Source organism: Ambystoma mexicanum, chromosome 13 (genome assembly GCF_040938575.1).
Source record: "Ambystoma mexicanum isolate Mex_15411 chromosome 13, UKY_AmexF1_1, whole genome shotgun sequence".
NCBI lineage: Eukaryota > Metazoa > Chordata > Amphibia > Caudata > Ambystomatidae > Ambystoma > Ambystoma mexicanum.
The window spans coordinates 756,174,939-756,189,296 of record NC_090938.1 but is presented as its reverse complement, the minus strand read 5'-3'; the positions used below and the strand labels follow the sequence as shown (position 1 = coordinate 756,189,296).

At 46.2% G+C, this 14,358-nt stretch overlaps 1 protein-coding gene across 8 annotated transcripts in view; it reads right to left on the bottom strand.

Moving 5' to 3' along the window:
* PRRC2A (proline rich coiled-coil 2A) overlaps window positions 1–14,358 on the bottom strand; it is a 2,343,739-nt gene that overhangs the window by 2,093,424 nt on the left and 235,957 nt on the right. For all 8 annotated transcript variants that reach the window (XM_069635075.1, XM_069635076.1, XM_069635077.1 and 5 more), the window contains exons 3-4: window positions 10,222–10,399; window positions 6,831–6,930 (exon numbers count right to left, since the gene is read on the bottom strand). In XM_069635075.1, coding sequence (XP_069491176.1) covers window positions 6,831–6,930; window positions 10,222–10,399 — 278 coding nt within the window. The remainder of the gene's footprint in view (window positions 1–6,830; window positions 6,931–10,221; window positions 10,400–14,358) is intronic.

Sequence of the window (14,358 nt, the reverse complement as noted above, 5' to 3'; positions counted from 1 at the left end):
AGGCAGGGGTCCCCGTCGATGGGTCAGGGGTCTTAATTTTAGCCTTAACAAAGGAACCTCAGCAGAGCCGGTACTATGAGGCCTGGAATGTTTCTGCGACATACCAACCGCCAACTGAGCCTTCCAAGGAAGGACCTCGGCACTGCTGGTAAAAACCTTTCTTTGCCCCCCTCAACAGAACTGGTGTCACCACAAGAGCGGAACGGTGAGCAACCGCTTTCACCGTCAGGGCCTTGCATGGCCCCCTCAGAACTGTTGGTAGCCTTAGCCTCTGTATGAGGGACCTCGGACCTAGGCCCGGTAAAAGCCTCATCGGCACAGACCTCGAACATCCGTTCGGTAACCACAAGCCCAGCCAAGGCCTCGGGGCGCACCCCGGTTTTGTTTTTGAAGGAAGCCAAAAGAGGCCTCAGAGCAAGCTCCGGTACCCCACGACTCAGTGGAATTGGGCCTACAAACAGCCCCCACAGGAGAGGCCACAGAGTGTACTCCGGTGTACACAGGCCCCTTACGGAGACCCTGGGAGAAAACTCTGGTAGAATTATTAGGCCCGACCGGCACCTCAGGGCGAACCCCGGTAACAGAGCGACCAACACCTCTCCCGGCCCTAGAGGAACCTGGGAAGATATCACCCGGTCCGGGTGCTCTGAAAAGTAAAAAACTTACCGGGCGTTTCTTCTTCTCGTCGATGAACGACTGAAAATGAGGAGGAGTTCGTCGGAACAACACCTCCCACCGCTCCAACCGACGTTGAAGTGCCCGGACCGAAAGGGAGTCACAGTAAAACCAGGAGTCCCAACAGTGTTCCGGACCCAAACACTAAACAAAGAGGATGGGGATCCGCCCTCGCGAAGCGACACGATGAACAGTCTAGAAAATCTAGTTTAAAAGAGACTAGTAAACGAACGCAAGCGAGAGCCAGAGAGGAAAACAGGGAAGAAAATCTTCAGAGGATGCAAGTGCGTCCGGCCCAGATCGTGCGGAGAAAAGGACTGATGGGCGATGCGCAGGGCGGAGCCAAGGTGGGCGGGGTTACGGCCGCGTGCCAGGCCCCGCGCAGGAAAGAGGAGGGACAAATTTTTGAAAAAAAAATGTTGGATGCTTTTTACAAAGTGTTCCGGTCCCGTCCCACAGGACGGAGAGATGTCCCACAAGTATGGAGGAAAGGAGACGGGACGTAGGAGTAAAGGAGAATATGCATTCACTTAGTGGCCCAAGAAATGTCCACCCCCCACTCTTCCTACTGTCTGGGCCGAAGCCCAATGAGACCTGCCAAGTCTGAAGTAGTGTTGTCGAGTCAAGGTCTTTGTCAGATGACATTCGTCCTTCGCACCGCTGTTGAAGATTAGTCGAAGGACGGCAATATAAAGGACAGAAAGTAGCTAGCTCTAATAACGTTATTAATTAATGGCGTTAACCGAAACGGAACTCTGCGTTATAGCAGAAGACGATGATGGCTGAACAATCTGGGGGACCTAGAGCAACGAAGGACCATGGGTACAGTGAACGTCACACTATGGATAGTATTACTGGCACGCCCCGTCGACATACCTTTGAGTTTTGAAAACTGTAATACTGTGCAGCTTCCACTAGACGTTGGCCTATGCATAGCATTTGATCTAAGCAGATTCCACAAGCATCAGAAATTGTGATTTAAGAGATTTACCAATCTGCAAATACTTCCAACATGCCAATATGGATTGGAAGCTTTCTGCTTTATCTTATGATGCCTGGAGCCCTATTGACAGAAGATCCAACACACTTGGGCCATCTTCTGATTTCCAAACATCGTCTCCTCCTACCAATTTAACCAACAGAGCAACTATTTCCCATAAACCCATTCCTTACACCCATCTCACTTATCTCCCGCTGGCAGACTGGCCCACAGTGGAACTGGAGAAATTCCACCAACAGATGGGGCACAGGTGCAAGTGGATCTACCTGGCTTAAGCCCCGCCCACCGGGCGCCTTCCAGGTTGCCACTCCTTTTCCCCCATTTAATGAGGTCTTCAGCCTCTTTTCCTTTGCAGATGTGGAGCAGGTGTAAGTGGATCTAGGTCACCTGGCCTAAGCACCACCCACTCTTAAACCTGCCTATTACATCCTGCCCTTAACTCTTAGATCAAGGGCGTGTCTCGCGCCGGTGTCCTAAGGAAAAAGGCAATTCCAGTTTGGACCCGACCCGAAGGAAAAGGGCAATTCCAGTTTGGACCCGACCCGAAGGAAAAGGGCAATTCCAGTTTGGACCCGACCCGAAGGAAAAGGGCAATTCCAGTTTGGACCCGACCCGAAGGAAAAGGGCAATTCCAGTTTGGACCCGACCCGAAGGAAAAGGGCAATTCCAGTTTGGACCCGACCCGAAGGAAAAGGGCAATTCCTGTTTGGACCCGACCCGAAGGAAAAGGGCAATTCCTGTTTGGACCGGACCCGAAGGAAAAGGGCAATTCCTGTTTGGACCGGACCCGAAGGAAAAGGGCAATTCCTGTTTGGACCGGACCCGAAGGAAAAGGGCAATTCCTGTTTGGACCGGACCCGAAGGAAAAGGGCAATTCCTGTTTGGACCCGAAGGAAAAGCCGAAGGAAAAGGGCAAATCCTGTTTGGACCCGAAGGAAAAGGGCAAATCCTGTTTGGACCCGAAGGAAAAGGGCAAATCCTGTTTGGACCCGAAGGAAAAGGGCAAATCCTGTTTGGACCTGAAGGAAAAGGGCAAATCCTGTTTGGACCTGAAGGAAAAGGGCAAATCCTGTTTGGACCTGAAGGAAAAGGGCAAATCCTGTTTGGACCTGAAGGACCCAGGCCCGACCCCCTGCTCAGACAGCAGGTAAGCATGCACCAACATGTGTTTACTCCTTCTGTCCCCACAGGCCATCCCCACCCCCTCTGGTCCCCCAGTGATGCTCCCTTGTCCCCCCTCCCTTCATGCACACAGGTGTTTCCTGCTTTGCTCGATTCTTCTACCCTGCTCCCCCTCCCCTACAGCCTACTTCTGCAGGAGTCTGTCCCGATACATTCTGGTTTCACCAATGTCTTGTGGCCAATGCTGGATTTGACTTTTATGGACTTCATTGCTTCGCGGTGTGTCACCGTCTCACTCATGCTGGACTTCCTTTGCATCTTGTACTCATGGTGGCCCAGAATCATGCTGTTCCCATCTTAATCTTGGATCCTGCCTTGCAACATTGTGTTACTACTGACTTCTGCAATTGTATTCGCTCTCCCCTCTTGCTACACAACTCTTTTTGACTGCTTACTCTGTTCTCTCCTCCTCCCCTTTCCTATCTCTTCCCCTCCTCCACTTTCTTCTATGCACTTACTCTATCAGAATTGTCCATGGCCCTAGTATGTTAACAACCTCGTCTGTCTCCTCCCCCCTCCCCTTACTTGTTTTTTCCTCCCCCACACCCTCCAGCACTAGCTGAAATGTCATCATGCCTAGTAAGTTAGTCGCTTATTTTGCTTCTCCCCTCCCTTTCGCCACCCCTCTCCCTCACCTTTTTCCTCCTGTGTTAGGGAGAAATCTCATAAATGTGCCAATTCCCTCCACCTTAGAGAGCCCCAGCAACTATGCTGGATTATGAGGACTTTTTTTAAACCAAGAGGGAGTGAGACCCTTTTTCCCACTCATGTATTTTAATGTGATTTCTGAGCTTTGTGTTTCTTTTGGTTATGGAACTTGACAAACTCCATAGGCATCATCTTTTACATTGTGTCACAGCACCTTCAGTGCAGTGGCACAGGAAAGTCTCAGATTTCCCCAAGGTTTAAAGACCTTCTCTGGGATAAACTACTGTTTCTCAGTGCAGTAAGTGAAATTGACTTTACTTACATTTGTAACTTTCTAGACCCAGCACACACCATCTTACAATAGGGTGCTGGAGGGGTTACCTAGTATCCCCTTTGTCTAGTTTCTCATGTAATAATTTTATGTTACCCTTTCCTCACTGAATGGCTGGTGGCAGTTTTGTTTTTAACTACCGTGGTGTGCATTTACCGCGGGCTGCGTTCACAGCTGTAATAAAGCACCCAAGGGTGCCATTTGTCAAAATGGCCCCGGTCTTGTCACCATTTCTTTGTGGAAAAGGTCCTCCTTGAGATTTACTCTGCACGCCAAACCAGGTTTGGTCCCATTGTTCGCTTTGCCTTTGATGGGATTCACGCGTGAAGGCCGCCTCTGGCTCCAGAGTGTCTGGGGTGGCAGGAAGTGAGGGAGGTGCCCGAAACGCCCTTTGCTTGGTCTACTAGGAGACCCAAATGCACTCTGTAGTGATTGGCTGGCTGACGGTCCGGCAAGGAAAGCCACCCTGCTGGATGACTGACAGCTAGGCTGGAATGAATGGGAGAGAACTGAATAAACGGCAAGGCTTTTGGCTTGGAAGGCAGATTCGACCACTGGACGAAGGAAACAAAGAAGAACTTTAAAAGGACGCCTGCTGCAACTCCTGGACCGTTGGTTTGCCCGGTGAAGCACTGCTGCTATGCTGAAACTCCAAATTCATATCAACAGAGAAGCCCCTGTAAGGACGACTTCTCCCCTTGAGTTGACTCCAAAGTAAGCCACCTGGACATCCTTCTCTGAGCTGGTTTAATTTCCACAGAGTTGCTGCTGGAAACGGTATAGCCAGGGAGAGGAACACCAGACTGTGCTTTACTTTTAAGCTGGCCTACAGTATCAGGAAGATCCTCCAGATTCCCAGGAAACAGGAATGTCCGAGCCTGAGCCCTCTCAGAGTGCGGGACCCCAGAAGCAAGGAAAGTCCACCTCGACAGCCAGGAACCGCGGTGTTGCTATTTGCGGTAGACGTGAGGAGCTGAAACACTGAATAGCCACTGATGTGAAGATTGCCGGTTGCGAGCGGTGAACGTCCCATTGTAGTGCAGGAGTCCTTCCTCTTGTCCACACGACTGAGGACCAGTGAGATCTGCAGAGCTGCACAGGAACAGAAGTCATCTGCTGCAATTTTTCTTCAATTCAAAGGTACTGTACAACGTCAGAGAACATACCTCTTGCTGTAGAGTTGCTTGCATCTTCTACTACTCAAGTCTAATGGCTTGTAGCTCTACTATTGATTCTTCCTTTCTTTAAAGACTTCTAAAACACTGTGCAAAGACTTTTCTACTTAGCTACCAGAAGGGCTTCATCCTATATAAGACTTTTGCCCAGTGACTTTGGCCTAGTCTGTTATACTGAATGACACTGCTGTAGGGATCCAAAAGTAGTTGCCTGCTTAAGAATATTTGTGATCTTTTGTTGTTCTAATAACCTTTTCCTTTTGCCAACTTATACCAGTATTCTAAATGCCAACAGTAAGATATTAATGTCCCCAGTTCCCTAGCTATTGAAGCCACCTGAGGGTGTAGGTTGTGTCTGTGGGTCATCCCAAAAGGGTCTTTACTGATTTAGAAACTAAGTGTACAGTATTGAAGTGTATTTGTGTGTTACTATTATAGTGCCCCCTTCTGAAAAAGGCTTATTCTATCTGACTGATAAATTAACTGTATTCAAGAAACCTTGAGTGTAAGTTTTTTATTTGAACACTTGTCACTGTGATTCACTGTTTAACTCCCCTACAGATCACATTGACCCCTCTTGAGATAAGCCTGGCTGCTCAACGCGCTACCAAAACTGTGTAGTACAAGCTTATATCAAAGGTTGGTTTCCTATACCTGTAGTCAGTTGTAGTGTTCCCAGAGGGTACTGCATACAAACTTTGCCTAACATTCAGCTCTACCAGAAACGTTGTCAGGCCTAGTACGTTAATCGCCTGTCTGTTTCCATTTCCTTCCCACTCTTCCCCTCCCTTCGTTATCTATGTCTTAGCTCTTGCACTATCTGAAATGTCTTCAGGCCGAGTACGATAGTTAATTTCACATCCTTACTGTTCATGGCCTGTAAGAATGTAATTTTATTTTCCCTTGTTCCCTCCCTTGCCTTGAAGCGCTTTGAAACACACTGTGTATAGGCACTATATAAATAAACTATCATATAACAAAGTTCCTCAGAGGCCTCTTTGGTGGGGCACATGTCACTCTGCGTGACATACACCAGACTACCTCAGCCCTCGTGAGCTTCACTGTGAAAACAAGTTTTTCCATAGGCATTTCCTATATGAATAAACCATGTTCACCACTCATCCTCAACACTCCTCCAACAAAAGCACATGCACCTTACTATTCAATCAGATGCTTTCGGACAATGGTTAATTCAATTGCCTTTTGCAATCAAGGCTCAATGTTTGCGTCCAAGTTGTTACATTGCATTAAAGTGAGACCACATTGTCGCTGGATAGATCCTTTTCTGCCAGAAATCGATGGCTGAATACTTAGATCTTCAGTTCATTCCCCTTCTAAATGTACAATCAAACGGTCATTTCTCGGAGTGGCTTGGATGTAGCAAGTGTGTGGATTTTGGAGAGGCCATGACAGATGTCAACCCCAGAGCAGTGGGGCTTTCCAGTCACTTGTCTTCACAGTATGGCTGATTAGTGGATGTCCGTTATCTGTTCATTTGATCAGACAGTGGGTCTCAAGTTTGGGGCCTGAAAAACATTACTTGGATTTTAAGATAACATTTAAAGGAAACCAAAATGCAAAAAAAAAAATATCACAATCTTCTATGTTGAGCCAAACAAAATAGAAGTCTACACAAGTGTTAATTTGTGAAGCAGTGTCAAACTAACAAATTCCTAATCTGATCACCCAAGTATTCAGATGGAAGTATTCAATATAAAAAAATATATTTAAAAACATTGGGTAACCTGGTGCATCTCAAAATGCCATCAATGAGAATAAGCAACATGTTGCATTAACTTCAAACTGGCCCTGCACTGACCTCTTGCGTTGTCGGGGGCCGTTTCGGCGGGTTTGAGACAGGCGTCTGTGTAGCCGGCTGTGGCTGCGATTCCGGCTGCTGAACCGTCGATACATCGGTACTGAGAGGACAAGAGAAATAATTCAGACATCATTGTTAGAAATGGAAAAAGAACCACATGAGGCAGAATATTTAATTTCTGGAAGGTTACTTTTATTGGAAGGTATACACCCATTTCTCACATGCATCACAAACGGACTACTGTATCAAGCAATGCCTAAGAGCAGATGAATAGCACCCATAAAACCCAGGAGAGATTAATGACAGCTTGATGTTGCCTACATCCAGTGAGATGCTCAGTCAGTCCTGGCTTTTAGGCTCCCTTCACACTGTATGCGGGTACATGTAGTTCTGCATTTATAGTGGAAAATTATAAATGCTGTTCAAGAATACAGAACGAGGTGCGCTCAAACCAGAACTTGCAAAACAGCTCAACCTTGACCCAGGAAGAGATTAGATGTGTTTTAGCATTTACATTCAAGCATGTACAATGGTTCCAGTTTTCTTTGCTTCAAGACCATCTGTGCTTTTTGGACTGATAGGATGCTGACCCGAACAGTATTTCTCAAGTCCGGCCTACAGGGAAGACTTTGAAACCCAGACACATGACCTAACCGCCCACCTCCCCCATTTATCCCAGCCCTTCATTTTGGGGACAGATCATCCTTCCTGTGATGTCACTTCTGACTGTTCCGAACCATAACTAAACTAGGCAAACAAAGTACAGGCTCACAGCCAGGCTTCCCCACTTGGCAAAATGTTTTATCCTGGGCTAATCGCTACCCAAAATGAGCCTGCTTTTCTTTGGCTGCCAACATTGCATCCCAAAGTAGTAATTCTGTAGAAAGCTAAATTAACTGTTTGCACTATATAAAAATGGTACATATTGTACATGGGGTGCACACAAGTTGTAACTAGCACCCAAGCTGGTTAATTTGCCATGGAATTCTTGCTTTTAAGCCCTAGTTCTCCCTCCTGACAGAAGTATGTCAAATGACTACAATGTTTGTTAAGTGGGCCTGTAAGAGACGCATTTGCCTATATTGTGAATTATGATTTCATCACCCACTGTCAAAGGAGAGTGGACATGGGTTTTTCGCCTGCAGTCTAATGTTGGGAAGGTGAGAACAATACCACACCCCCCACCGGTTTAGGATAAAGCAAAGACGTAATGCAAGAGACAAGGGGGGGATGCTCAAAGTTGTTTACACAATTACATTATTGCATGCTATGTAGATGTAGTGCACATGCAGGGACACACCCCCATCTTAGATATTAGCCACATTGAAACGTAAGGCCTAAACGTGGAACAGCAGCAATCATCATAGGCTGTGAACAGGAGGGAAGAAATAGGTTTTATCCCAAGCATTGATGAGAAAAGCCAGCGTTGCAGAGACCCATAAACCCTTCATTGTCGTAAAAGTTGCCAGCCTTCGTGTTCTGGGAAGAGTGTGCCCTGCAAGGCCACAGGAGTAGGAAAGAGCATCTCTGTACGATACAATCCCACGAGAAGGAGGGCACAGGCCTCTAACCCCCATACCAGTACCAAATCTAAAGTTATAACACCCAAGGGGTCCTAGTCTCAAGACCCCTGAATTCCAAGACCCAGTCTGACCATTTATTGATCATAAAGCTTTTAGACACTTCCCCCTGGCCCTCCTTAATCGTTCAAGAAAGATCAGTAAGCAGGGCTTTCCTGCCTTCACTTCTGGGTCACGTCATTTGTGCTGCGAGGTGCCCAAAACGAGGGTGGAAGACCTTGGAGAGGTGCGGGACTGTCTGGAATCGAACAAATACTGCAAGTAGTATGAAGCCCGCATTTTCCCTCGGGCCCCTGTCTGCTCTTACCAGGTGCACTGCTACATAGATAGAGGTATAGTTTACTTTGTACATAATTGCCAATTAGCCACCACTTCATGACCAATGATTAATGCAGCATCACCCACGTGGAAGATGGACAGAGGGGCTGCGATCAATGGCCTGGCACCCCTTATGGAGCAGGTGGCCTATGTATAGGGTCTCAACCACATGGGTTTTCACTGTATGTAATGTCACTGATGACGCTATGAAACTTCTTAGTGTGCTGCTCATGCAGATTTTGGCATAACTGTCAGCATCAGCAAAGCTCTTTGCTGGTGTACTCCTATTATCTCGGAATAACATACTGGTTATCCTTGTAAGGTGTCTTGGGACCTTTTCCCTAGCAGGTTGTATTTTTTCTGGTATTAGTGTTCAGGGGCACTCCTACACTAGAGAAAGCGGGAAGGTAGTGGCACACTGATCTTGGGGATGCTGGATTTGACTGGAGGCTTGAACTGGGCACAAACAGTTTTTTCATCCTCTCCCACTAGTTGTGCATATTGTGTGACTTGAGGAAGTTCTACAGAAGCGGTTTGCTGCCAACATCTCCAGATATGCAGGCATGAGCCAACTCAAGGTTACGGATTGTATACTCCTGAGAAGGATCAAATACTTTACTGGCTCATCCATGATACAAACTTATGTCCAGGAGATGCAACAATTGTATACCTTACACAATGTATTCAAATTATCTTTACTATGCCTTTGCAGACGTGTGACCAAAAACGGTTTGGGACAGGGGAAATCTAATTGTGGAGGGGCAGTAGAATTAAAGTCAAGGAAGTACCGCTTTGAATTATTCATAACCTATTTCAGTCCAGCGGTGAGGCATCAAGTCCATATCACAACTTTACTCCACCCTTGCCATAACACAAATGGAGACACATACAAATCAGCCATGTTCATATAACACAAAAGGAGTAGGCCAGTCTGGGCAGCTAGGCCATATGCCCTTTGCAGAAAAACACCAGAAAGAACCACATTTTGGCCTTGTGCGATAGCAGTACAATGATGCAGAAAGCTGCCCAGAGCAACATCACTAGTTTGGATCGATTTCCTGCCTGCGATCCATCACGCTTCAGTTTTAGAGTGCGTCAGTTGCTACACCTCGGGAATAGTTTCACCTCACCAATAAGTTCCAACAAGGATGAAACCTGTAGACGGTTGCTGGTGATCCTGTGCAGAGGTTCAGGCTGGACTGATTTCCCCCCCCCCCCCCACACAGGACCAGACTGGTTTGTAAATGGGTGCTCCCCTTCTGAAATGGTGCATAAGTATGCCTAAAGAAATACCTGTGGTTAATCTACATTTAAAACCTTCAACCCACACTTAAGCGAAAAGCAGGGCCATTAAAAAAACACCATGCCTAGACAGAATTGCCGGAAGTTAAAATACCTTTGCAAAGTCATCCAACATTAAAACATGGACTTTATCGTAGTCCGCTTCCAAATGGGTTGAATATTCATTTGGTCATCACAAAATGGCTCCTCACCTCTTTTGGTCTTGAGATTCCTGTTTGCTCGCCCATCCTGTCCCGTCTTTTGGTACTAATGAAACGTTTGGGTCATTCCCTTTGTTCTCAGCTTTTAAACTTGGAAGGTTTGCAGGGGGCGGCATGCGTCGAACGATTGCAACTTTACCAAGACTCTGCAAGCCATGACGAGGGGCAACTGCAAATAAAGGACAATTTATATCAGCTATTATTTTGATCCACCTAGAACTGAAATGTACTTAAAAAATCAACATACTAGACCATACAGGATTTCCAGTGCATGACACCACTTTGCTCAAGAAAAAGAAATTAGATTACTCTTTGGATTCAAGGATACATGCATTAGGCAAACCTTCAAATCTGTCACTGTAAATAATGCCATAAAATAACAGTGTAAAAGACCACCATGCAATATCACTGGCCACAATTCCTGAAAGACAGCAGAAGTTATTCCAGTTCTAAAATCCTCTACCCTTCAAACAAATGGTGACTGATTACACACTGTTCGCCAATCGGGAGCAAGATCACACATTCAGATAATTACCATGGCGCTGTCAACAAATGCTCGACTGCTTCATAACTTTTTGCCTTATGTGCCAGCTCCTGGCAGTCTAAACATTTCAGGAACATGAATGCAGAATTACAAGGCCAAATTGTTAAGCTTACATCACAATTTCGATGGTCCTTTGGTAAATGAAAAATTCATGCAATAAAAATCTAAGGGGATAAGCTAAGGGGATATTCATTTATCTATGTGGCATGGAAAAATGGCTTCAGTCAGACACGCAAGGTTTAAAGTATATGACCTAATGGTTACACATTGCAACAGAAATCAAAATATTTGGGGGAAGGTTGTGCGTTTTTTCCTCCGCATCCCTCACCTGGAAGGTTGGGTAATTGACTAAACAAGATAGAAGCTGTACAAAGATTAACTAGCAGTATTCGCTCCTGGTGGAGTTGGTACAATATTTCAATACATTTGTCAGTGCTTCCTGCCCCGCCTGGGAGCCTGACCTTTACGTTAGCTAGAGCTACTTGTAGTGGAGGCCAACAGTGGAGAGCTACTAGCGGGCGATATCCGGGTGGGGATATTTATAAACCTGAATTTTTGCCAATATTTTTTTGCCCCAATTATTTCCTCTCTATAACAGATGGAATAACATATGCCTTCACAATTATATTAAGAACTTCAAAAACCTCTTTGTTGCATTATTTATTAGTAGCCGTCTCAAAAAGACAGATATTTGTTGGACTACCACACAAATATCCTGTAATTTGTGCCCTTCCTTTGCGTTTTATGCAGGCTTTCTACATGCTAGGCACACTATTGTTTTCCAAATGCGCATTTCACACTTCTATTAAAAAAAAAGTAATTTCCAAATTGAAAAATGCTGCTTGCCTTCACTAGTTTTGGTTTTAATGTTTTTTTTGTCAGACACCACACATGCTCTTATTTGTGTGCCCCTGTGTGTTTTAGCACAGGTTATATTTATAAAAGATATATGCTTGTCAAACTGGTTAATCACAAATAAATGCTTCTGTTGTGCCGACAGCAGTCTTTAGGAAATTAAACTGTGGGTTCATGGGTGCCAACCTTTGATTTTCACTGCTGGGGCAGAAATATCCCCACCTCCATCCTGAATATAAGCAAGCAACCAGCCCAACCCAGACCCTGGCCAAACACATTTTATAGCACTTTTTCTATGATTCCAGTGCTATGCAGACCACACAGCTCATTTTCAGGCTACCCTCAGCCACCTCTTCTCCCTCCCTCATCCCCGACTGCCTGTTCACCACCCAGGAGTGGTGTGCTGCCAATCATCTCTGCCTTAATGCCAGTAAGACCGAGATTCTCCTCATTGGAACACCTGCTCCCTCCTTTCCCGGCACTCTTGCCGGCCTCCCTTGGCCGCTCTCCTGCTCCCACCTGTGAGGCTAAAAACCTTGGGGTCATCTTCAACTCCACACTCCTTCTCTCCTCACATTTATGACATCTCTAAGAAGTCACATTACCAGCTGCAACTCCTCAGAGGCATTCTTCCTTTCCTCTCCTTCCCCCAGGTGCTCAATGTCTCCAGAGATCTGGTTCTCTCTAGGCTGGACTATTGCAACAGCCTCTTCCTAAATCTGCCTGCTTCTACTATCCGCCCTCTGCATCTCATGCAGAACAGGACTGCAAGACTTGTCCTTGGCCTCAAGCCCAGGGATCGTATCTCTCCAGGATTGAAATCTCTGCACTGGCTCCCAGTGGCTGCAAGGGTTAAGTTCAAAACCCTCTGTATGGTCCACAAGGCCTTCTGGGGCCTGAGCCCTGGGGCCTCAATACCTTCAGCCCTCTTCCAAAATATCTTCCTTCTCGAGCTCTTCGCTCATCCGCCTCCAACTCCCTCAGGGCAGTCGCTTCTCCAAGCAACGATTTGGTGGTAGATCTCTTTCCTCGGCTGGGGCCTCCCTCTGGAACAGCCTCCAGTCTCCCTGAAACTTCAGAATCATCTCCTGTTCCGGAAGCACCTCAACACCTCTTTGCTTCTGCCTTTTCTCCTCCTCTCCCCTGCTGACTTCCTGGCTGATACTGAAACTGCACTCACCTGCACTGGTCACCTGGCAACCCCCCCCCTGCTCCCAAGCCCAGCCCCCCATCCCCAGGTGCACACCTGCACTGCCTTCCTGCCAACCCCCCACACTTAGGGACTGTTCTGTACCCCTACAGTTCCACCACTAGCACTTGACACCCGATGTCTGCACTACCCTTGCACTTGCCACCAGCTGGCAAGACACTGATTGTTATTTATTATCCCATGTACTGCACTTTCCTCCTTCCCCCTTCCCATGCACTTGCAATCTGAACGACACCTGCCTAATAGGATCATTGTCTTCTCTGTTCCCCCTTTCTTACCTCGTTGCGCCTTGAAACACTTATATATGATATATTTCATTTCAATATATAACATCTCAGCATCGGTCTGTCAACCTGCTGAGCTACCCTGGTAGGCTTCTACTGTACAGTGTGTCTATGGATCGCTTAATGTACTAAAAGTGGGTGTACCTGTGTCATGGAAGTGATTTAAAGTGGAAATGGACAGTGTGGAGTTTGGAAAGATGCCACATGAAAGAAATTACACAATTTAATTATTTTGATCATTTCCAGGTGAGCAGCAGTGCTACTGTGAGATTTTCATTGCGTGGTCACAATGATCCTGATCCTGCCCCAACCTCTCCGACATCTTTGGCAAACAAGAGCAGCTTCCTTAAGCAAGACCGTGTCGGGGCGCACGAGGCCAACTCTGGTACTACAGGCGGCCTGCAGAAGCAGAACGTGATATTGACATCTGTCAGGTAAATTGCAAGCAGCTCCATGTGGCACAGCAGCCAAGCTCCCTGCCCACAATTGGGAAGAACCGGGTTCGGATCCTGATCAAGGAAAATAATCGCAAAAAAAAAAAAAAACACAGCATTGAATAATTTCACTTAGTGTTTCTTTTTCAGTATTTCCAGCACGGGTGACTGAAGAGGCTTAGGCGAGCTACTAGTCGCCCGCGATCGACCATTTGCCGACCGCTGAGATTTTCATGAATCTTTTTACTGAACTTCCATGTTGCGGCCTTGTAATGGCATCTCCCAGCTAATTGCTTAGAAAGTATGGTTCCAGCAGCTCTTATGGAATGTGCTCTTGGCTTTGAAAGAAGCAGTTGGTGGGTGAGCACCTCAAAATTATTCACTCAATATTACATGCAAATCTCAAATATTTCCAAAAAGTCCATCAATGCCAGTTCTGTGTGATCATTCAATGTTTTATTCCCGATTATGTACTTTCGTTTGGGTTAATTTTCCAAATGAAATTTTTACTCATTGCAGCGGAAATATCACAAATTCCACTTCTGTAGGTTTAGGTCACCTTCAAATCCACTTACAATAAGCCAGCTGGACAACTACAATTTAGGCAGCTCTCAGAGCTGCTTTTAGGTGCTGCTGAAGAATCCGTTTTTTTTAACCATTAATACTAATCACAGGAGTCGCCGATTTATACACAACTTTTCAACACGGATTGTCAGTATTCTGGAAACAAAAGCTACATGGAGGAATTTCCCCATACTTCTTCATGCTCCACATCATGATCTAATAACAGAGAAGACCAAT